The sequence below is a fragment of the Athene noctua genome, chromosome 9, assembly GCF_965140245.1.
Source record: "Athene noctua chromosome 9, bAthNoc1.hap1.1, whole genome shotgun sequence".
Taxonomy (NCBI): Eukaryota; Metazoa; Chordata; class Aves; order Strigiformes; family Strigidae; genus Athene; species Athene noctua.
In genome coordinates, this window is record NC_134045.1 from 8,166,281 (window position 1) to 8,191,182 (window position 24,902).

General features: G+C 37.1%; 1 protein-coding gene across 1 annotated transcript in view; it reads right to left on the reverse strand.

The window, feature by feature from the left end:
* Positions 1-960: 960 nt before the first annotated feature.
* Positions 961-24,902, reverse strand: part of SLC6A2 (solute carrier family 6 member 2) — a 71,796-nt gene continuing 47,854 nt past the window's right edge. The window contains 8 exon segments of the mRNA XM_074912976.1: positions 961-2,641; positions 4,229-4,300; positions 6,782-6,949; positions 9,621-9,721; positions 18,368-18,467; positions 21,198-21,326; positions 23,252-23,364; positions 24,105-24,229. Coding sequence (XP_074769077.1) covers positions 2,618-2,641; positions 4,229-4,300; positions 6,782-6,949; positions 9,621-9,721; positions 18,368-18,467; positions 21,198-21,326; positions 23,252-23,364; positions 24,105-24,229 — 832 coding nt within the window. The 3' untranslated portion in view covers positions 961-2,617.

Genomic DNA, 24,902 nt, shown 5'->3' on the forward strand with positions numbered 1-24,902 from the left:
GGCATGAGGTAGTTGAGCATCTTATTCTGTGGAGAATTGAAGACATTATTCTTCATTTCTGGTACAGAAGTCATATTATTTTGTGGGAGACTTCTTTTGGGCAACATCCTGAACTTAAAGCCTAGTTGTGTGGTCATGCAGTGTGTATTATCTTTTTCATTCGGACTATTCCTGGTAATAAGATTCCTGCTTTCTCTGATTTGCCTATTGTCTTCTGTATAGATTGCAAGTTCTTTATCTATAAAACCTCAGAACAAGATGGCAATAGTGCAACAGAGTCCTGAGCTATAAATACTACACTAAACCTAAGATGCTATACAGTAATAGAAATAAAAATAATGTAGCAGGTAATTGCCTTGGGATTTGGTATTAAAAATGCAATCAAACCCTAACATGCTGGGTAAAGCTGATTTCAGTCCCCGTTAAGATATTTCAGAGCAGACGGGTGATGAAATGTAAGTTTTCCTGCAAGGGTTTTGCTTTACAGATGGTGATGATGGGGTGTGTCACAAGTGAACATTAATGCAGTTTGTCAGCATTTCCAAACATGAGCGATCCAAATGATGTATAATGTCACAAGCTATTAAAGCTCCATGTTAAAGAGCCCCCAAGAGTTTCAAAACTTGGTAATTATATCTATGTTAAGAAGCTTTTGAGTCATGCCAAGTCAGTGACTGAAACATCTGTATTATTGAAAAGTAAGCTTTACAACAATGAAAAGATCCTCATGTAGTTCAGCAAACAATAAAAATGGGATTACTTATGAAGTTGGTGGGATGGCTTTTTTGAAGGCCTCAACATATTTTCATTGTTTGGCCTCTTGTATAATTACAGAACTAGAACCACAACATTTGAAATTCCTTTATTATTGAAATGTATTTAATAACAGGGTTTAAACAGCTATCGGCCATCAGCTGGGTCAGAAAATATGACTTCCTTTATAATTAGAACACAGTAGCCTTTAGGTTTAAAACCCTGTTTAAATAAAACTACTATTTGTCACAGAAAATCTTTAAGAGGACTATACTTGATATGTTCCAAAGTATTGATTATGTTGGAGGAAAGGATGAATAAGGAGAGAAACTTCCCTTATTTTGAACAGAAATCAATATTAAATGGAAAATGTCAAAATCACTTGGGGCTTTTAAACTGGACTATTTAAAAAAAGGGGGGTGGGGTGGGGAAATCCTTCAACAAAAATTGTTTTATAAAAAAAGAAGCGCCCCATCTTTTTAAATGGTCTTTTTAAAAAGAGGAACTATACATACATTTAAAAGACAAGCTGAATTGGATATATAAAGGCAAAAAAAAAAATCAGAGGTAAGGTCCAGAGGTAAGCTCTGGGCTGGATTCAGCTGAGAAGCTGCTGCCTCTGAAAATTACTGTAGATCTAGTGATAAATATGTACAAGAAATAACTCAAAGCTACCCAATCTAGTGGTCACTGGGAAGATACTACAGTGGTAAGTGGTCACAGAGTAAGAACAGCACCCAAATGCAGTTTGTTCTCTGTCTTCTAACTTGCATAATACTAGTAGAGAGAAGAGCTGGAATAGGCTTAGAGAGCCAAGTATGCCTAAAATATCCTTCTAAATTATTCAGCACAATCTTACTATGTTTTTGTGGGTGAATTCAGGTTGAATTATAATAATAATAGCATGTGCACAGCAGGAGAACAAAGCTGAAGTTTGGTATTTTGGTGCCCCTAGGTAGATTATGTAATTCTCACTTCCTATGTATTTTACATTCTTTATTTGGAACAAAATATAACAAAAAAGCTGAAAATCTGTCTATTTGCATGTAACTTTCATACTTGGCTGGAAGAGTGTGGAGTATGGATCATATAATAAAGCCATTTCAATTGTTGATATAAACAAATATAGTTTTCATTAAGTACAATGTGGTATTAAACTGTGTCCTGTACTTAGTAGCTATAACAGGTATTCTGTTCCTGCCGCTCTTCAGCTTGTGTAATTAAACGACAGAAAATTGCATGGACATATACAGCAAAGACAGCCTTCTTCACCAAGAGAAGAAACTAAGAACAAACCACTAAAAACAAAGCACTGAGTCTTCACTTCAGAAGGATGCAAACTCATATCCCAAAGGATAGTATGGCAAGAAAGTTAATGACTGGTACATAGTTAACATTGCTTTTTCCTCATAATTGAGATGTACTCTTTCTTTAGATCTAAGAACGTTCGGGTGTTGTTGGTTTAAAATAGGTCGTGGCATGAATATCTGAAGTAATTATTACTGTCAGAAAAGTTTAATTCATTTCACAATAAAAAAGCATTTAACTTATGTTGATTGCTTTTTTTCCTCTGCTCCCCCCTCCTCCACTTCTGCCAATAGCAAAACTCACAAGTTTTGGTCATGTAGGGATCTCATGGCACCAAAGGATGTAAGAAAAATGAAACAGAGTCTTTAAAGATCATTTGAAGCCAAGTAATAGAAGGGAGGCATTGAGAACAGAGAGCAGATGTCTTCCCTCAAAGAGTCAGTAGATAAGCTCTGAGCCAGCCTGGTCCAAGCATAATCGAGGGAGCTTTGAACTTGACTTTTCTGTATTCTCAGTTTAGCTTAACATATTGGCTTTTTCTACAACCTGTTGGTTGTCATATTGTTAGCCAGTGTTGAAGCTGTAAGGGAACAGAAGTAGTTGTTTAATAACATTATTAGTTCAAATGATGGTAGTGAGAGATGTTTTAAATACATTGGTTGAAAAATTTAGAGTTGCAAAGAAGTTTCAAAATAATGGATAGATTATAACCAAATTTCTGTGGATTCCATTTTGCAGTGAGAAATGTGCTGAATATAAAAGCTATTTAGTCAGTTCTCAGTTCAGTTTTAAAATTCAGAACTGCTGAACATCCATGAGAAGAAAATTTTTGTACTTCTTTGGTTACAGAAGTTAATGTTCTGTTTACAAACTTAAACATTGTGATCAAAGCAGTAACAAAGCTATTCCTAGCTGTTTGTTGAAGACAGCAACAAATTAATATGCCTTAGCGTTTAGCACGGTTTGAGGTATCATTAGGAATTTACCTGAGTACATTTTTTTTCTAATTTCTATGAAATTAATTGGCTTCCTTTTAGCCATTATACGTTTGGGTTCAAAAGATCGGTCCTGTGTAGGAATGACTGTTTATAGCCCATCCACACAGGAACATCTGCCTCTGGAAAAACCAAGTTATTACTTATGTCTGGAACATTAAATCTTCAGACAACTGAGGCAGCAACAGGGGAAAGAGAAAGCAGGAAGAGGTGCTGTGCTACTACATATTCTTGGCCGCATCAAATACATTATGGTCATGAAACAGGAAGCCTTTTCTTCCTGCATCTATTCTGCATCCCATAAATCTACACTTGGATTATTTCCTTTAAAAATAAAAAATATACTTCAAACAGTATTTTTCAGAGTAAGCAAAAGGCAAGTATTTCTTTTCGATACCAACATACAAACCACCACTATAAAATCTGGGTCATGTTTTGAGGTGGTGTGCATAATTCTAGTTGCTTTCAACTTTGAAGACAGAAAATGGTCCAGCATGAATGCTGATAAGTCTAACAAGATTTATATTTGCATCCTTTTTATCTTCTACAAAAAGGACTTTATTTCAATAAGCTCATTTTATTTGCTAAAAGGAAAGCAGTATTTGGAAACCTAGAGCATATTTTTTCATGGCTGCTTAAGAAGTCTCTAGCAGTGTTTTCAATCAACTGTAGGCCTATGGGGAACGACTATTCTACATAACCTCGCACATTATTTCATCATGTCCATTATGTCTAAGCTCTGATACCGGATATTTGTTTTGCTGTTTACTGTGTGTTGTGGTACGTAATTGGAGTTTAGGAAATGTGACTTCAGATTGCTGTGCAATAACTGAGGGAGAGACTATGACCTGTTCAAGTGCACATGATAGTTTGGATATACCTTCATCTCTTAGTGAGATCTCACTGTGTTCAGGTACAACCTAAAATACTGGATTCAGGTGATCTGTAAAATTGGGGGTTCCGCTCAGTCAAAGAAGGAAGGTTTCAAAAGCCTTCCAACAGTTGATGTATACGGTACTGAGCCTCCTGCATCTTGTCATGCTAGCAGAAATAAAGAACCACAGACCTGCAAAGGTATCCACTATGGGGAGACTGATGCAAACCTGTAGTTGTTGCTAAAGACAGGAAAGGGTTGGTATCAGGAGAGGAAGTGTGGTGAAAGGAGTACAAACCTTAAACTGCCTGACATTTCCTTGGGCCACGAGTTGGTGCTCATTTTCAGGTGTGATGCAGTAAGCTAGTCTCTAAACCAGATGGGAAGAAGAGGAAAAAGTCAGCCATATGAAGTGGGATTATGTCTGTAATCCCCAGTCTATAATGGGGAAGTAGCATGAACTTTATTTAAAACGGTAACTTAAATCTTTAATATCACTGCATCATGTGTCTTTAACTTAGTCACTGAGAGAACAAGCTTATTATAAGCCCCTTGGTATTAGCCTTTAATATAAGAAGCAACAGTAGAAAGTTTATGCAAATACTAAGTCCAAATATTTAGCAAGTGCATATGGAAAAGAACATCAGGAACAAGTTGGTACCACAGGCCTTGCATCCCCTAAATTCACACTTTTCTGTTAGTGCTGTAATGGAATTGAGTCCCAGTGAGAGAGGAAGGAGATACTGGCTATTTCCCAGCTCATCTCCTTTGTCTACCCTATGCTGTGCCATTTGGGGTCAAACACAGATTTTGATTTATCATGAACTTTCCCATTAGACTATGAGCATACCTCTCCCCATACTCTAACAGCCACAGTTTTGGGCATCATACCTTATGATAGTTATTTGGATGTAAAATAGTAGCCTTTTGCTATATTTCTCAGGGGGAAACTGAAGAGTTGCTGTCTACAGGAGCTGTAAAAGACAAACCAGAACTTGCTAACACTACAAAATGAATGAGAAAATGTGGTTTTGGCTAAAGGCTGCATCCCAGTATCAGTAAACTTATGCAAGCTGGCAAGAATCTCTTGGGCCAGTACAAATTATTCTTCAACACTTTGATGCCACTAGAAAATGGGTTTGTAAACCCCCAGGAATGGAATGAAACAAAGGGATTATAGAACTGCTGGACATGAGATCTAGAAATTGTGCACAACATTGGAATGTTGGAGCTGATGAAATCAGGGCAGATGAAGAGGAGTGCCCACGTCGGGGTACCTTTCTGAGGTGAACATGAAATGGGATGACTAATGTTTCAGAAATAAGGCATTTATTCCTTTGGGTCTCCCAGGTCGATGTGAGGGGGATGTGCCCTATTTGGGTAAAGGGTGAGATCCTATTTTCTGTTTAATTCTCTGAGTGGTGATTCAGTGATTTGCCCAAGGGTGTCAATATCTTACTACGCCATTGTGTAACTCTAGCTGTAGTAAAGGCGAGCAATAGAGCTAGGTATAAATCAGAGTGTCTAGATTAGGTTATAAAATTATGATGTGATGGGACAAAAATTGATGCTGTATAATGGTGAAGAGTCTTCTAAGCACCATTACAGGTTTTAAGATAATATACGATAACAGTGATAGTAAAAATTAATATGATCAGTGAACTTTAATCCTGTGCCATTTTGAACTGATAAATAAAGTACAGTGGGGTGAACTGTAAGGAAATACAGATGATTTTTCCCATAGAAGGAGGTACTTTTAAATAGAATACATACATTAATATTACATATAAACATATAAATGAAGATAAAAGAACACTTAAGTTGTAATGTTAAACACAGCTGTGAGGCACATCATTAGAATAAGACGCTCACAAATTGTTTCTCAGATTCTGCTTATTCAGTGCACAGACCAGGCATATTATGCATGAAGTGCATTTATGTAGTCCAAGATGCTGCTGTCTAATATCCTGGTTCTTTTATTTAAGTAGTTAAAAATCAACAGGCCCGATGAGACCGTAACTGGTGCCTACATCAGAATTCTCTTGATTTCCAGATCTATTTCAGTACCTTGGTCTATCTTGAATATTAAGTTTCTTCAGGTATTCTGATATTAGTGATGAACACAACAGAAAGATCTACATTAATTCTAGCCTTGGCAGAATGTTGAAATAATTCCAGTAAATGGAGGATAAGGATACATATATGACAGAGAAAATAAAATATGAAGTGCCTGCTGTTATAAACAGAATACTGGCCTAAATGGATCTCTTGCTGTGACCCAGTAAATAATTTCTTCTGTCCTTGCTGGATTCTCATTAAATGAACAAAGGACATCCTGAACACAGGGCTACTTTGGGGGCATATCCCACCCTTCCATCATGTGGATATATGTTTAGAGGCTCTTCAATGCTAAGATAGGAGAGGTCTGAATTAACTTTGTACATATAACAGTTTACAGCACTCTAGTATAGAGTGATAAGGCATACCGTAGACTGAACTCTGTCTAGGTAGAACTGTGTGAAGATCACACCTCAGAGCTAAACATGAAGCTACCATAATTTGTATATTTTTTTTGTTAATAATGAAAAAAAAAATCTCATCAGTTGGATTAATTACATGCATCAAAAATAATTTTTCAGAATTATTATGGTGTTGTCTGTAAAACTAATTTCTATGTAGAAACTAAAACAGTATGCAGTAATCCAACCTCAAGGCTCCAGTCCGTCTGATGGTTGGATCCAAAAGGTCACTCAAAAGTAGTAAGTTTTGGGAGTAAGAGAAACAAACTGCCAACTTAGATCCAGACATTTCATAACAACATTTCATGACATTTTATGAGCATTCCACTTACTTCTTTAAAGGTCCCACGCACATTCATAAATTTATAGATAATATAGGCAGGCACAAGTATCATTGAAGATAATGCTATTCCCCAGCCAATGAGATTTGCCCAGAGAGGGAAGGTATAGTCATCGTAGGTCAGTGGTTTGAAATTTATTATGCTGACTATCACAACAAACTAGGGAAGAAAGCATAAAAGTGAAAAAACAATTTCATGTGCTTTATTAGGCAGCCACCCTAAGGTGTATTTCAACCTAACTTTACCATTTACTTTCATCCTATTTTGTGCCTCTTACTGCTTAGACTGTTGAAGTTCTTGATGCATTTACTAGTATTAACAGTTCATTTTAGCTACTCTGGACACAGATTATTGGAAATTTTGGTGGAAAAATCAGGTGGTTGTCTGCTACTGCTTATTTAAACTAGTGTTACAGATATAAAAAAAGGATTCTACAGTCAAGAAAAACCTCTTGCAGGATCTATTGTTCTTCCCCTCTTTGTTTCCCAGAGATACTAGGCTTCATTTAGAAGTTTTATATTGATTTGCATGATGCAAACTCCAGCATGATACATTTATTGAGGAAAGGTCGAGCAGCCTTAAATCCTGGAAAACAAAGGTGCTTTTTTTTTCTCCTGGTGTTACCCCATCCAGTATTAGGTGCAAGAAGGAAAGAGTGGAGTACCACCCTATTTCCCTCCTGTTAAATTCATATGGGTTGTGTAATATTCAGAGTTCCTTGATTTGGTTCTCCGGGTCTATATGTTCTGCTCCATTTAGCAATTTCAAATTAGAGTATTTCAAGTCTAGGGTTTCAAAGGCTGCACAAGGAGAGTAACGGTGTGAGTTAAAGGAAGCCAATAGTGTGAAATCCGGTTAGAAAAATAGTATTTCTATTTTGAGATTTTTTTGTGGACGATATATATAGCTGCAGACAGTATGGAGAAAAAGCTTCAAGGAGGTATTTCCTAATATCAGTTACCTGACCCACTCCAACTTAGCTTTTCTTGTGTTTATCATTAGGAACTGCTGTAACTGCTCTACCAGTCCCAAACAGGAGTCACCTTGCACTAGGCATGCATGAGATTGTTAGAGCAAGAATTATACTGAAGTCTGACAATTTTATAGCCTTTCCCAAATTATTCTAAACTACATCTATCAAAGAAACTCTATGTGATTTTTTTCATTTGTATTTACTATGCTTATGAGCTTAGTGTCTTCTGGTGAGACAGTTTGTATGCTTCATACAGGTGGTATAAAAATCTTGTTTCTCAGATCAAAAGATCAAATTTATAGAATTTGTAGGTTTTTATTATATAGGCTAATAGTGGATTACCTTTTTTTATGCTAGTGACTATCTTTATAGTTTTCACTTATAAATTAATAAGGTAAAATATTTTGGTCTTTTTATCATTATTTGTTTTATTTCCTTAATACTGAATAATGAACCCAAAAGGTAGGCTGTGAGAAGGTAAATTAATTGTAATGTCCATGTTGCCTTTTAGAAGATTGAGAAAATGCACAGCCATAAAAAACCTGCCCAGTGTCCCCTAACCAGTGTGATATAATTCTCATGGGTTTTAAAATATATTGATACCCAGTAATTAATTCGGTATGTTCCAAGTTAATGCCTCCAGCTGCAAAAGAAATTGTGCATTGTGATGGCTGAAAGATGCATTACCTTCAGATTCATTCTGACCCTTACGTTTATAGGCCTCAGTAGGAAGGTATTGGGGCCATTTCACCAAGAATTCTTAAGCTACCTAAGGGTTAGACTGACAGTCACTTCAGCTTTCTCTAGCTAGCTTTTTAAAACTCTTTTTGTAAATTTTAAATTTTCAACAGTCTCCTAGTGTGCCAAACCTGAGGATGCTTGGTGCAGCGTTTTTTTTTTGTTCTACTTGAGTCAGCGTGTTTGAAGTTCTGTGGGATATAGTTCCATACAAGCTTCTTTATAAGAGAGTGTTTAAAAGGATAATAAATACATGCTTGGTAGGTGCTTACTGATGAATCAGGGCCAGAAGCTTTTATGTTAAAAACCCCCCAAACAACAAAGTGGACCTGAAGGCTGTCATAAAAGCCTACCTAGTGTATCTTTGGAATACCAGTCCTTTAAGAATGCACAGCTTTAGTGCAATTAATAGTTGCCTAAAATCATAGCAAGGTCAAATTTCCATATTATACATCCTGACCTTTTGTTTTACAAATATGCAGAGGAAAAGATCGCAATGTAAAACTGTAGTTTACTTCTGAATCTAACCTTTACACAAAGCAAGCAAACACTGGGATTTTTTTTTTTCCCCAAACGTAATGAAGCACTTGTTTTTCATATCAGGCAGCTTACAAAGTATATTTAATACATCTCTTCAGCATTTCACTTAGCTAATTATGGGGCATAGTTGCGTATTAGTTTTTCTAAGGTGTCATTCCACAATTCGGGGATATTGGTATCCTCCAATGAAAAATAAATTCTTGCTAACACAATCTCTTATCCCTGGCCAGTTTATTTTCCCAACAGAATGATTTGTGTTTAATATGTGTAGATGCTGGGGGGATAGGGAGGACACTGCCTAAGCATTCAGTGTTCCCTAAGAAAAGTTACTTTCTTTCAATCCTGCTAAAATGAAGAAACAGATGATCAGAGCTGTAATTAGCTTCTCTTTCACAACTGAAATTTATTATTACAAAATATAAGCAGTGTGATTGAGGAAGAAAAAGAATGAAATTGGAGTGTCTTCATTCTGACAGCATCAGTCATAGCAATGGGTATCTTGCTCTTGGTATCTATTGTATCTTCTAGGAAACAACATACTAGCATTCTTTCCATGATGATATAATTCTCAGCACTTACCAGTAAAAAAGCAGGGCTAACAAATTTCCAGCACAGTCTCCAGTAGAGGCCTGGCTTGAAGCCCATCATTTGTTGGATATCCTCACTGAATCTGTCCACACCTAGAAGGGATGTGAACATCAGACTGGCGTAAATCTGAACTGATGAGATGCTGGCATACCCAAAACCATCTACTTTTTCAGAAAGCAGACATGAATGACTTCTGAATCAGAAGGTAACAACACTGATCTCCTTTCAATGACTAGATGTGTCTTTGACATCACTGTGTGCAAACTTAAATGCCTGTGAGCACTTAAGGCCTGTTGCAAATAGCATTACCTTTGATAGCGGCATTTAATAAATATGTAGAATTTAAGATGTGTATGGGGCACACTTTTTTTTTAGTAGTTGTGGACTACTTTAACGTAATTACTCAATACAGTTATGAGTATCCTGAAGGAAAACCCTTACATGAACTGCTTACTGATAATGGGTTAGATTCATACAATAATTTATCAAAGGAAGCTTACCTGTTCCAGTTAATGGCATATTTATCTTTCAGTGTTTCACTGAATACCACAGAATGTTCATTATATCTATGACAAATGTAATTTCATCTTTTATCACCTTTCCAAGGAACTAGAGAGATGCTGCTTCTGTTCAGTATAAATACATAGAAAACTAAATCAGCTAGAAAGAGGTGGCCTTTTTTAGAGTATCCTGTGTGGTTTTGATAATTATAATACCAACTAGAATTTTCTAAAATTGTTAACCTCTGTATGCATCTAGTAGTGTAGCTGTTGTGGATACCTTGGAAGATACATGAGCTGTTCATGTCAGTAAAAACCAAGAGTAGCCAGAAATCATACCTGCTGCAGTAATTAAGACAGCAGAGAATATCGTGAAAATTGTTAAATTAAGACATAGATCAAAGATAAGTCCTGCTAATTGTACCAGGAATATAGAATATGGAGTTGGAAACATGGATGGCTTAATTCGTTATTATCAAAACCTTGGCAGTAACATACAGTATTTCAGTGTAACACTTTGTATTAGCATGCAAGAAGTAATGTACAAGATTTCTATTGTAAGGAAAACTACAGAACAGTATCATATTCAAAATCACTCATCCCACTGCAGGTAGCGAACGTTTTCACTGCACTGCAGAGCAGAGCAAAGGAGGCACAGGAACAAAGTGTTTAGCAAGTGTTTAGCTGCAAAAACCCAGTTCTCAGTCTGTAATATCCCTTGAATTCATCTAGTCTGAGATTCTGTGTGTAACATGTGTGGGTATTTAGTCCTTATGTCAGCTGAAGTATTAGTAGCTATTAAAAGTGTAAATAGTTGCGGTAGAAATCTTCCCACAGCTCGTGCAGAAAGGAAGATCCTCTCACCCCGCTGACTCTCCTTCAGAAACACTGTCTAGACCGTGACTTCAAAATCAGAGCAGGTCATGCTGTTCAGGCCAAGGTGAAAACAAAAAAATCCTAGGACATAGCAAATTCTTTAGTAGTGAATAAGGAAGAAATGACATTTCAGTCAATGCCTTTTAATTCCTTATGCACTTCACACATTTAAATAACTGTTAACTTTTGTGTCTCAGTACCTTAGGAAGCACTGCATAAGTATAATGTGCTTTCTGTGAGTGGCACTAGCCTGATCTAGCTAAGTATTTTGAATCTTCTACAAGGGTATCAAGCTGTCTGTATGTGAGAAATGAATTAATATTACTAGAGTTAAAAAAAATACATGTTGACTTGCATGCTTTGAAATTTCTGGTAATAGCCTTCAGTGGGACATTTGCCATCTTCAGTATTTATTGGGACACTTTTTTATGTTAAGTAATTTACTATAACTTACTATGCAATGCAAACATGCATCTTATAGTGGCTGTAAAATGTCCATTTGAACTTCTTCACATTTTTTTTAATTGATTCTATTATGGTTAGACTTACCAGTATGAGGTATCTTGCAAAAGTTTAATCTAAGGCCATGCTATTTTCCACACTGTATTTTAGAATGGGATGATTATTGCTAAATGTCCTTCATTTTCTTAAAAAAAAATATATATCTCTGACTTTACACCTTAGAGACACTGGCTCACAGAGAAGCAGTTCTCTCTAGTGCAATCTGTTGTCAGACTATTAGTTTGTGATTTATTATGCTTGATGTGTTCAGGCAGTTTACTTTTAATGCTGAACCCTGTTAGGTAAACAGCAGAAATGCAGCTTTTTGCCATTTGTTAGACAGGATGTATAGTTTACCAAAAAAATTGTTTCTCTTCATGGGGACCAGTTCAGTAGGATTTATTTATTGTAAATAATTAGGACAGCTTGAGTTAGTCCTTTACAATCAGCCAGGATGTAATGTATTTACAAGGTCTTGACATTTGAGTGTAAACTTCTTTTTGATTTCCAACACCCCCTCCCCCCAATATTATGTACAGGTGAAGAAAAGTAGCCAAAAGGATCTGCAAATGCTCTTTAAATTTAATCTAATTCTATTTGCAGTGCCTTCTGTGAACTTTAAAGTGACTGAATTTCAACTGCTATGAATACTGAGTGAAATTTATCGTTTTGCAGAAGGTCAAAGACAAGGACTGGATATCTCAAAAAATTTTATTTCTAGGCAGATGTACCCAAAGCTCAAATAGTGCTTGGTGTTCAATTTCTACTGCAAATGAGGGATAAGTAGGCCATGCTCTCAGTCTGCTTTTTCAACTGCATACTTTTTCAATACTTCATCTTCAAACAACCATTCTAAGAATCGACCTGTAAAGTAGAACATAGCTATAGCTACAGATGACAGCACCTGTAGGGCTTGATTTTTTTCTAGTTCCTGAAAGCTTTTACTTTTTTTTGTGTGTGTGATTCTGTAGGATAAACTGAAACTATGGGTGACTCAGTTACAGGGAGTAGCTGGTGTACCACACACAAAACTCCAGATGACTTGCTAGAGAGCTAGTGTTGAATGTGGAAGAAATCTCCTTGTTTTTGCAGTGAAAAACAAGAGATACTTACCATTTATGATCAGGTCCTAGTTAAATACACTGAACCCCAAGAGAATTTCAGTGTAATTTCGGAAGTAATAAACACAGTTGTCTGAGAATGTAGACCACTGTAATGGTCTATTAAATGGCACAGAAAATTTGGCCCATTCTCTATGTACATAACTGTGTTGTTAAGGGAATTAAACAAATATGCAAAAAAGAACAGATTAGGAAGAAAGTGAAAAGTAAATTTGGCTATAGATGCAAGTTACCCTCCTAACATTGGGATAACCTTCTTTCATCTCAGTGATGATCACAGTTCAGAATGAAAGTCTACATGGTACAAGTACCTCCGGCACGCACTGCCTGCTAGGACTTTGTAAGTCATTCTGCTGTAAAGGCTCAGCCACTGGCTTCACATCCACTCACTTGCACAGAAGCCCCTGAGCAGGTCCTGGCCCTGAGGTGAAACTGCTTAGTGGTCATAGCTGAAATAGTTCATGGGCATGTTTCCAAAAAGTAGTCTCATAGCTCCAACAGTCATTTGGATCCCTACAAGCAATCTTTGTATGTGTTGATTTCCTCTCCTGTCTTGTTTTAACTATGTGATATGTAGTATTCTTTTATATGGTTGGAATTTTTTTTAAATTTGGAAAGTAAAAATTAGTTTTAATGCCTGTAATGCCATACATATAATTTAAATGAATCCAAGAAATGAAATGACTACACTGAAATAACATAGTAGTAAGAAGAAAGATATATTGAATCAGTCTTGAAGTTATTTTCCACTTAATTCCTATTCCCTGTGAGTGTTACTCCACTGTTTTTTTTCTCCCATATTGAGTTTTACTTGTGTGGACATGTGTAGCAGTCTATGAGCTCACACAGTTTGTATGCAATTGAAGAGTTGCAGTGAAACTGCTTCATCGATCCATCCTATATTTTGACCCTTTAGAATTACAGTAGATCATAGAACCATTATGGAACCTCCTTTTGGAGGAGTTCTTGGGAGGTCTCTAGCTCAGTCTCTTGTTCAAATCAAGGTCAGCACAGTTCAGAACAGCTTTCTCATGGATTTGTCCAGCTGGGTCTTGAAAACCTCCAAGAACAGAGTCAGCAAGAACTCTCTGAGCAAACTGTTCCAATGTGTTGTTGTTGTTATAAAGAAAAATTATTTTCATCCTTTCAATTTGACTGATCATCATTCTGTCCTCCCATTGTGCACTTCAGTAAAAAGCCTGACTCTCTTGGTAACGAACTTGTAGGTATTGGAAGACCACTATCAGGTCCTCCCTAAGCTTCCTGAAGGCTAAATAAGCTCAATACCTTCAGACTTTCTTCACAGGGCCTGTGCTCCAGCTCCTGAATGTCTTGGTGGCCCAGCACTGGACTCTCACCAGTTTAAGATCACCTATTTTGCTGAGGGTCAAAACCAGGACACAATATTCCACCTGCAGTCTAGCAGGTGCTGAGTAAAAGAGAGTAATCATTTCCTGTAATCTCCTGGTTATGCTTCTGTTACAGCTCAGTATGCTGTTGGCCTTCATATGCAGGCAGGTCAGTCTTCTGACTCATTTATCCTGCTGTCCACATCCCAAGCAGCAAATCTTTGAGTGCAAGTAGCAAATCCAGAAGAGTGTCACTTCTGGTTTGGCCACCTAGCATCTATGCTAAAAAGTTGCTCCTGATACCTTTATCTGTCAGAACCAGGGTCTCATCTAGATGCTTCTTTAAGTTGCCTGCAGAAGGCTTCTTCCACTTCCTGACCCTGATCAGGTGCTTTATAACAATATTCCCCATGATGCCACCCTTGCTGACCTCTGCCAGGACCCACTCAGCCATCCTGTCATCCGTTTACTACATTTGAGTTGCTTTTCTGCACATAAAGATGACACCTTCCACCTCCTTCTCTACTAACAAGCATGTATCCATCAAATGCAGAACACCAGTCATGGAAGCCTGCATCCAGGAAAAGATGAGGAAAGGCATTTTTTTTTCCACACGGTTCAGTAATCATTGACATTGGGAACATGAGAAAGAAGGGATAAAAAGGATATAAAAGCCATTGTGTAGCATTCATTTGTAAATCCTACAGAGCACAGAACAAGGTATCTGTTGATTAGCTGTGTAGTGAAGTTAACAACTGTCCCTTTTTGTTCCTGAGTCTCCTCCCTAACTCTGGAACAATATTGATGTTCACTGGAGGTCACCCTCACCTGGTGGCAGTAAGGGAGAGACATACCAATACCATTCCCAAAGAAGGGCAGCTGTGCTAGCATGAAGATAGGAAGAACAGTAGGAAACATTTCCCAACCCCATGGGAGAGCAGTAAGCTCTCCAAGTTGGTTTGCCCTGTTTGTATTCCCATTCTGTAGAAATGCCTGCCTTTATACTTTGTCTCTCATGCCAGGCATACATCCATACAAAAGCATAGATGAGTACCAGCAGTCAGGATTTGATTAATTTCTCTCCTTTATGCAAAATCAAAGAGTTGACCTTAGATTTTTTTCAAATAAATGCACCTTTTGGCCTAAAATTTCAGTCTAAGGGATCTTTTTGGAAAGTATTTAAGTAAATGAAAGCAGTGAGATTACATGTGAGGATGAAGCTCATACTGAGTTTATTCTAGTCATTAAGGGAGATGTTCATAGTAAAATCTGAGTAGAGATTTTCCTGCAAGTGAAACCAAAGAGCAATTTTATGTCAATGGGAGAGGTGTCTGGCTTTTCCTAGAATATTTATCAGAGGGGTGATATCAGGGTTGCACAAGAGGAAAAATGGTAACAAGCTATTAGTCATAACTAAAATACATCTGAATACTAAACAAACTAGCTCTCCCTTTTCTCATACAGTTGGCCTTTGCAAGCAGAAACTTCACAGTAAGTGGTCATAGGTATAATTTGAATTAAATATCCATGGTTTTGGTCTGTGCCAAAATGTCAATGCTTGCCTTCAGGCTGGCTTAATATTCGGCTGGGTCATTAAGGCAGCTGGGGTCTATCAGAAAAAAAAAGGTAGACAAGACTATGCCAGATTTAATCAATTTAAATAGCACCTGGGGCTGTAATAAGTTTTTATAAAGCAACAGGTCATGCTATGTCAGTAAAAACATCTGTCAGCTGCTTAAGACAAATGAATAGATATTTTCACTGCTACGGGGAGGCAGGAGGGAGAAAGGAAAAGATAATGAAGGACAGAAGGTGCAACAAATAAAATTTGACTAACTTTGGTTTAGTTTGTGAGCCACATACAAAGCCTAGCTATTGTGAGGTGCAGTCAATCCTTCTTTAATAGTAGCAGAGAATAACTTGCCCTTGCTAACTGAAGAATATTCTTAAGCCTCCGCTTCCAAGCTAAGCTATGATCACTCTTCTGCATTCAGCTCTTTTACAGGGATTAAAGATGGTTGTCTGAAATCTAGTGCCTCCACTATTTTGAGAGAACAGCATATGAGCTGCTCACTCCATGCTGATGTTGGGTGATAGAATTAATAAAGTTAAAAATTATTTCTTTAGTAGATTGAACAGCTTTATGCATGAATGCCATTCTTTCACCTCATTCACTCATCAACAGTTTTTAACAGCAAGAAAGAGTTTGTTTGACTAGAAGAATATGGTGCTACAGAACAGATGGATCTGTAAGTGTCTGAGGGAGGTAAATGATAGGTAAGACTGGTAATGTCTCAGAACCTTCTGAATCATACTTTAACTATAAACACTCTCTCCAAATAGAAATGAAGCTGACTTTCAGGGGAAGAACAATCTTATTGGGAATCAGAGCAGCTAGTTCAATACAGAGTTCAATGGGAAGAAGATTTGCAGGCTGCTATGACACTGAAAGCTGGTAATAATGAAGAGAGTTGTGACCAACCAGAAAGTATAACATGAGAATTAAGAAATCAGAAAGAAAAACAAGAGCTCAAGAAACTTGGTTAATATAGCAGCAAGCAATTTCTGATACAACCAATAGTTTGGACTGTTGGAGTGATATGACTTGTATAAGACCTAAGATGGAGAATCCTATTGCTTTATTTGGGAAAAAATGAGATATTCTTTCTGAGGTCCTTACAATTTTACTAGCCCTGTCTGTGACAAGATCAAGAACTGATAGCATTCTCCCCAAAAGAAAAGAAAAATAATTTTAACTATTTCTGTAGCAAGATGTGCCTAATTCAGATTAAATTATGACTTCTTTTTTTCTGCTTGATTTGGTGATTTAGCAGCACTTTGTAATTTCTGCTCTTCTGCAGGTGCCATCTTTACCAGTGAATAAGCTTGAGGTTATGAATTGCCTTATGTTCCTGTATGATAGGGGAAATTTTGAACTCTCCTTCAGTCCTAGAATTTAGAAAGAACTCCTTTAGGTTGGGGGCATAGGGGAAAAGGGAAGTGTTTGAAACACTGACTTCAGATATTTCAAAACACCACATTGATTAAATACTGAATTAGGGATGGGGAGAACACTGGCCAGATACTCTCTCATAATCTTAGAATCGGAGGTTTAGAAGGCTATATATATAAAATCAAATACTCAAATATTTCTGCTGTAAGCAATATTCTGTTTAACCTTTTTGTTTCACTTTGAGAGGAGTAGTAGTAAACTTTGTCACTTATAGCTGAGTATTGGGTATTTTTCCTTGGTGAAATTAGACAACACAGGACGCTTCACAAGACTGTGAAGTTCTTGTAGGCTTAAGGACTGAGCTTAGGCAGACTCAGTGTCCTGCTATGTTGCCAAAGTCAGTGTTGTGAAGGAAAGCACAACTTTAATTTGTTGGGCTTTTCCCAGTTAAGGTTATCCCAGTGCGTTCTTAGGGGTTTAGAGTAGTGAATGTGGCTGTTTGCCATCATTGCGGTTATTTATACAGGGGGAAAGAAAAAAATGTTTTTCTTCTTTCTTATGAAACTTGTGTACCAAGTGTCTTGCTTTTTATTTATGTTACTTCAGGGAGGAAAAAAATATTAAAGACCAAATAAGGTCAGGGAAGTTGCTTAATAAGCTGAGCACATCATCTGAGACCTGACTTAAACTGTGAGCCATATTTTTTTCAGGGTTCTGTAGCACATCACAGCACACTGGCTGGCACACAGTGATTCCAGCCTAGTGCCAGAGATTAACTGAATACTCATAAAGCCTGTCATGTTGAGGTTAAAGAAAATTACTGCACTCTTTTTGTGGCGTAAATTAGTGTGAAATACTAGAAATAGTATTATTTCTGGTATCTAGGATGGTGGGTATTCCATAGCATGCTATGAAATAAGATAAATTTTAAACCACTACTGTTTTACAATTAAGCAAAATAGTGTCTCAAAAGGGACTAATGTAGGAATTATTATAACTCTCTAAAGGCAAACTACCTTTATGTGTATTGCATGGGGAGACTGGGAGACTGGCCCTGGGAAAACCACAGAAAGGATGAGCAGGTGAGTCTGTATTTAGGACTTCAAAAGTACAAGGTATAAACCTGCTACTGCAAGTCATCAGCTGTGTTAAGAGCTGCAAAATACTGGCAAAAGCAGTTAACATTTTCATCCCATTGCAGTCTCCTTCACAAGGCAGTTTTCTTTGGCTTTGTGCAGGGTTTCAAAGATTGGCCCACTGAATATCTGCATTCCTGTCACTGTTCACGTATCATATGAAAATCACTGTATGAAACCTGACTTGTCGTGGTTCCATGTATACAAGGCTATGCTGTTTTCCCTTAAAACAATGTGTAAGCCTGTCATAAGCAGTTGGAATTTTAGAAAAGATTTTGCAGGTGCAAAAATGAAGTGCTTACCATAAAACCAGGAAACTCCAATTGCCTCCATTAGAACAGCAAACAGTATTGAAGTCCCAGCTGCAAATGTGTCCAGAAGTGTGAGCACATAAATTCCACCCTAGCATTGGGGAGTTAAGAGGCAACAAAAGGAGGTTACAGATTGAATCATCTCAGTAGTCTCAGTAGTTTAGTATCTAGCTAACAGAAATCTGCTTTACTTAAAATATCATCTTAAACCAACTATTTTGATATGGAGCTGATGCTGCAGACAGGGGTTCATATTTACGTGCAAAATAGTGGAATCAGATTTTCAACTCGTCTAAAAAACCTCACTTAGCTGGGAAACAGAAGCCTCAGTTTAGCATGATTAATAAGTGCTCTTGGCGCTCCGCCTTCAGTGGAAGTTGAAGGCACTGGCTGTTGGGGGAAATGCTCCGCAGCTTGTAGGACAGGGCCTGTCCTACAGGGCCCCTACAGGGCCTCTAAGTACACCAGTTAATTAAGATCTTTCTAAATTATTGGCAGGGATGGAGTGCTACAGGAGTTTGCATAAGCCATTATCACTCGGTTTGTTCCTAAGGTCAATTATTCTGCAGTCCAGTGAATCTGCAGTCTTAGACTGATGTCTCCTTTTCCCAGACTGCCTGCATCTCTCTTTTCCAACATTCCTGCAAAGGGAGCACTTGTGTGCTAAGTCTGTTACCTGCCCAGTAGGGAAGCAGCATTGCCCTCTTTAGTTTCACGGCTGTGGTATTAGCAAGCCTTTGCTCAGTGGAGAGAGCAAACCAGATCATCTTCCTTTGCAACAAGCACATTTCTGTTCTTCAGTTGTTCATGACTGAGAACTGTAAATGCATTTACTAGAGTCTTGTTTCACTAATATTCTTTTTAGCTGCAGCTTGACTACTTTATGTCTCATTTTACAATGTCATGCATTTGTGTAAATTACTGCTCATTTTATTTCGTTTGGGCTAACAAGGAGTGGAAGACCACAGTATGTTTACTTGTTTCAAAATGAACATGAATAAAGTGTTTCAGGACATTCTGTGATGCAAACAACGGAAATGTTTGCAGTTGCAGTAGATTTTCATTAAACTTTTTTTTTTTTTACAACCAAACTTAATCTGACTATGCCTGTTCAGAAGGGGAAGAACAAAGCAATTATTTTCCATGCTTTTACCAATGGTATAAATAGCACTTTTACTATTTAGATGCCTAGATGATTCTAATCTCTGCAGTCATTCAGTTTTCTTTTTCCTTATAAAAACAAGGTTTTCTGAAACAGCTGTGCATATTTACAAAAATAGAGAAAACAGTACTTAGGCCTTGTCTAGGTTTTTAATTCGGTGGGGACTTCTGTGGAAATGGAATGAACTTTCATTGTTCTATTAGAAAGAAAATGTTGCTTATTGAATGACATTTAAGTTTGACCTCTTGTTTTTGCTCTACACCTGCTCTAAATGAATGCCTTTGCTATCAAACTTAGTAAAGTGCATGACAAATATGGTTTTGTAAGAAACATGTTTTGAAAATAAAGCCTTAAAATTTCAGAGGACAAAATCAAACAGATTAATGTGATGGTATCAGAAGGGTTTTTCTTTGTATTTTGTACACATTAGAAATGTTGTTCTTCAGCTGTGTGAACCAATACATTTGGACAAGTCTAGGCAGTTTTGTGCATTCCAGATGGTGGGGTGAACTTAAGTCTAAATGGGTACCATTATTTAAAAGATAGAGCTAGGTTGTTATCTTGAACTGCTTTAGCTCTTTTGAAGGCAGTGGAATTGCACCTACTGGCACCTGTTCAGATTCTTAACCACTGAGTTTCTTCTGAACTTGTACTTCAGGAAGTTTTATTCCAGTTGAAACTTTCAGTAAGGAAGGAGCGTGTTCAATTCTTTAGGTAACAATAGAGATAGTGTGGTATTAAAAGGATAGGTATTTTGAATGATAAATCTATTTTTACTGTCTCAAATGTTTTCTAGTTTGAGGAAACTAGAGTAAAAATATTGGGGAATTCTTTTAGCCTGAAAAGAGCTTTGCTATTTATAAACATATGCCATTTCAGTAATCTTAATAGACCTGGAAACTATTTCTAGGAAAGGAGAGAGGTTCAGCACATCTACTTTTTATGGTGGCTACCTCAAGTTTCAGTTGTTTTCTGACACTTTTGGCATCTTTGCTTACAGGGCTTTTTGCTTTTGGCTTCCATCCAATAAAAATGGAAGTTCTCTCCAACCTAGAACACTGTGATTCTCATCCTTTAATTAGTTGTCAACAGCCTGGTGAGGCACATCATTCAGGATGACAGTAGTGATAAATACAGGTTACTCCATGTTCAGGATAAGTTATCTGTGTGTTTTTTGTGGTGTTAAGAGTAAGAGATAAGGTGTAGGTACATGAAGGAACATTAAGAAACACATGTGGGTGAGGAGATCATTATTCTAAACTCTTCTCACAAGAAGTGAATGCTGCTTACTTGCTTCAAGAAGAGAATAGCCAGTTGACTAAGGGTCTGGTCACTTGAAATTCTTAGTTCCTCACACAGAATAAGCACTGAACACAGTTCCATTTAATGTGAAATCCACCAAAACACACAAAACCAAACAAGAACAGCAGCAGCACAGACAGTTTTTTGGAACAAAGACTTGTAGGTTCAGTTGATAGCTAATGATCATGTGCAAAAAAGCAGAGAAGCTTCATGTAGATAAAAGTAATGTTCTGACTATAAAGTTAAGAATTAAAATTTATAACAAAAATAGTCACCTGAGCCTATTCGTATTTCTATCTCATGAAGTTAACTGCAGTTTTAAGGTAGCTTGTTGATGGAAACTTCTGTTCTACTTACATTGGTGATGCAAAAAAGGGCTAGTAGGAAAGTGCCAAAAGACACACCAAAGGTGAAGAGCTTTCTATGCTGCTTCAGAATTTGGAAGTCATCTGCCAAGCCAGTGATGACAGCCTCCATTCCACCCATCTGAGGAAGAGAAGGCAAACTCTGGTTAAACGCTACTGACTGTTGTAAATACAGATTGAAGAATGTCAAGCAGCTTGTATAATTAATTCCCAATCACTGTATGATTTCTGACATTTCAGCTGTAAGTCACTGGTGTCTGAGGTATAATTTATTTTCTCATGGTAGAGAACTGGACATTAATTGGTATGATTGGCACATATTCTCTGTGGACCCTTTGGTGACTCACCAGGATAGTGAGTAGACAGTACTCTAGAAAAAATAATATACATGTTAATATACTTCGGGAAAAAAGCTGGTAGATTAAGTAACCAAAATCCTTGAGAGATTTCTAATATAAAGACAGACACAACAAGCACCTGGGGGAAATGTACTGAACAAAGATTCAGTTTAGCGGTTTATTAACCATATCCAGTTTGACAAAAATCTACACAGACCTGAAGAATTACTACACAGGAAGCTTGGTGTAATGTTTGTTGTTGACAACATGAAAGAATTTTACTTTGTTTTCCAGAAGTTAATGCTGAACATTAGCCATTGTTTTTCAATATAGGAAAGATACTTTCCAAGTTCTCATTGAAATTGCTAGGTTATGTAGGTGGTTATAAATTAAATTTCTTTCCACCAATGAAAGCATTTGGCCCCCCCTCCACCAACAAGTTGTGAAAATGAATTCTAGTCTCTTGTCATAATAAATAAATTTATTTAATATTTGAGGAGGCTGGATTCCATGCTTTTTCTGGTGCTGAAAGATCATGGCAAAATGTGGAGTGCTTGGTGCAGTACAACAGTTGGTGAGCAGGTGTTGACATAGCCTGTCCATTTCCTATCAGAATTTGATGAAACCAACGTCTCTGGTTGAAATCAGTAGCAGAGAATTATTTCTCTAGAACTTGAATGATTTCTGTCTAGAGCCAAATTGCTGGGGGCAGTGGACTTTTATTTTTTTAAAGGTCACTTAATGTTCACTAGTAAAATGTCCTAAGACCTAGTGTAGGTTTGTATTTCCTAGTGTCTGGGGGGGGGGGGGCGTCAGTGAGTGCCCTGCAGTTAAGGTGGGATAATATTTGATATTCTCAGAAGTCATTCTCTCCCTTTCTCATCTTTGAAAATGAATGAAGTTTCCTGAAGTTGTAAGCAATAGAAACACTGGATTTTGCCATTTCCAGCAAGAAATTCCTAGATTGGCTCTGTGTATTCAGAACCGCAAAAGAGACTTCTGTGCTTTAGAACGGTAAGAAACCCCTACTCTACTAACAGTGATGAATGTTTGTTCATGGTTCACTATTCCTTAAAGACTCTCTTTGTTTTTCTAGATATTAATTAACCTTTAAGTTAAACATAAAAGGATGTCTTAGTGGCTCTTTTGCAAGATCAAAGCAGTACAAAACTCGTTAGGGGACCTGGGATATTTTCTGGGCTGAAGTTTCTGTGACAGTAGAAGTCATTACATTATGGAAAGAGCAAATACACTTGTTAGACTAGACATGAAACTGCTATGGAAATATTCTGGAATGATTTTAAAATTATGACTAAATTTACAGGAAATTCTGTATCACTGCTTGTAGAAAAAAAATCAGGCTACCTTCAGACATTGTCTATCTTCAGCAGATTAATGAATTTCAGCACATGTAAAAACGTCCTCTAGAAACCACTCTACTCTTACTGTGATTTGTGTTTTGCAGGTAGGGTTCCAAAACCTTATTTCAGGTTCATAGTAGTAATGGCAGTGATACTGGGTCATACCTTTAAATAGTAGTATTTTGTTGGTGAACAGCTCCTCTGTAAGATCATAAAAAAGCAGTGGGTAATTATTTTCTGGCTTGTAAAAGACTTGATCTTTTCCTAAACCTCTTAAATATTGAGTCTTTAAATATACTGCCTGGAGTAACACTATTGGTATGTTGGCTAGAAGGGAAACTACTCACAGAACTGTCGATGCCAAGAGTAAGGAGCATGATGAAGAATACCACAGCCCAAAATGTAGATCCTGAAAGAGTTGAAATTGCCTCTGGATACAGGATGAAAACTAACCCAGCTCCTGAAATAGAAAATGAATAAAAAAGTATTATTAAATAATTTTTCTTAGCTTCACAAAAGTGTTCATTTTAATAAGATAAATTATGACTAAGTTGACTTTTACATCAGTCCACATCACACTCTGAGTAGCTGTTTAAACAAAATTTGCATTATACCAAATATATATCCAAAGTACTTTAATAATATACTCATGACAGTTTTGTATGTAAAAAAAAAAAAAAAATCCCATTGTTTTCCACTTCTAATAATCTTTTATGGGATTTGCAACCTTACTAGCTATTTTTCAGCTACGTAGTAGAGAAGGAACCATGTGGATGTGGACTCCACTGTGTAGCAGGAGAACTCTTGGATCTGATGAGAGATACAGGAACTGAACTCACGGGTGACCTGTTACTAGTGAAAGGACTCCACACCTAAGCTTACCAGAACCATCCAAAACAGTAACCAATGACACTGAACAGCAATACTTTTGTAAGATACTATGCAGTGGTAAATGCCTGTTTGGTGCACAGGCTAAACTTGTGAGGGGCAAGATGTTGGGGAGCCTCAGTTCAGTAGAGGCAAGGTGAATCAATACCATTTAGAGCTCACATTTCAGCAAGGCACCTACACACAAGAGTTTTAGTTAATTCAGGTCAGTTCCATGAGATTTTCACACACTTGTTTGAAACAAATATAAACGCATTTGCAAAGAAATCGTTAACAAAAAGGGGTAAAACTAGTAGAAGATTAACTTCCTACCTTCAGTGGCTACATCCTCAATTTTAACTTTGTGCTCATGAGCCATGTAGCCCAATATGGAGAAAATTGCAAATCCTGAGATGAAGCTTGTGACACAGTTAATGGTACTAGTCAGCAAAGCATCCCTAAGGATGGAGAGAAGAACAGCCCAGTGAAAAAAAACCCCAACAAACCACTTCTAAGAACTTGAAGGGGATTGTCTTATAGCAATAGGAAGATTCTTGTGAAATTGCTAGTTGTGCAATTATCCTGATGATCAAAAGCTCTTATCAGCATACTATGTTAGGAAATTGCCTACTGCTGGTTACTATTTTGATTTAAAACTGAATTCTGTTCAAAAAAATTCAACAAAGGTCTATTGAATATTAAGATATTAAAGAGTAATGTCATCTTCCTAGCTGGTAGACGTAACATAGCAAGAAAGTGGCCTGAAGTGAAAGAGCCTTACTATTCATCAATTCATGTGAGCAGATATTCAGGAGTATTTTCAGACAACTCCAGGAGTGCATTTTTAGCAAACTGTGCTGCCATTCAGATGGCACTGGATAACCATCCTTAAATCTGTAATGAGGTCCCTTCATCTGTGAAGTCGGCTAGGCTTTTCTGAAAAAAATACAACTTTTCTTTATCAGATTGTTAGAGTGAATTTAGTTTAAAGGTTAAATATTATCCCATGTGCATAATATAGTAATGATTGTACAAAGTTATGGTTTTAATCAATCTGCCACAGTATTATGATAGATGTACGAGTTTTCCTGGGTACTAATAATCCCTATTACCAAACCTATCTTGAAGATA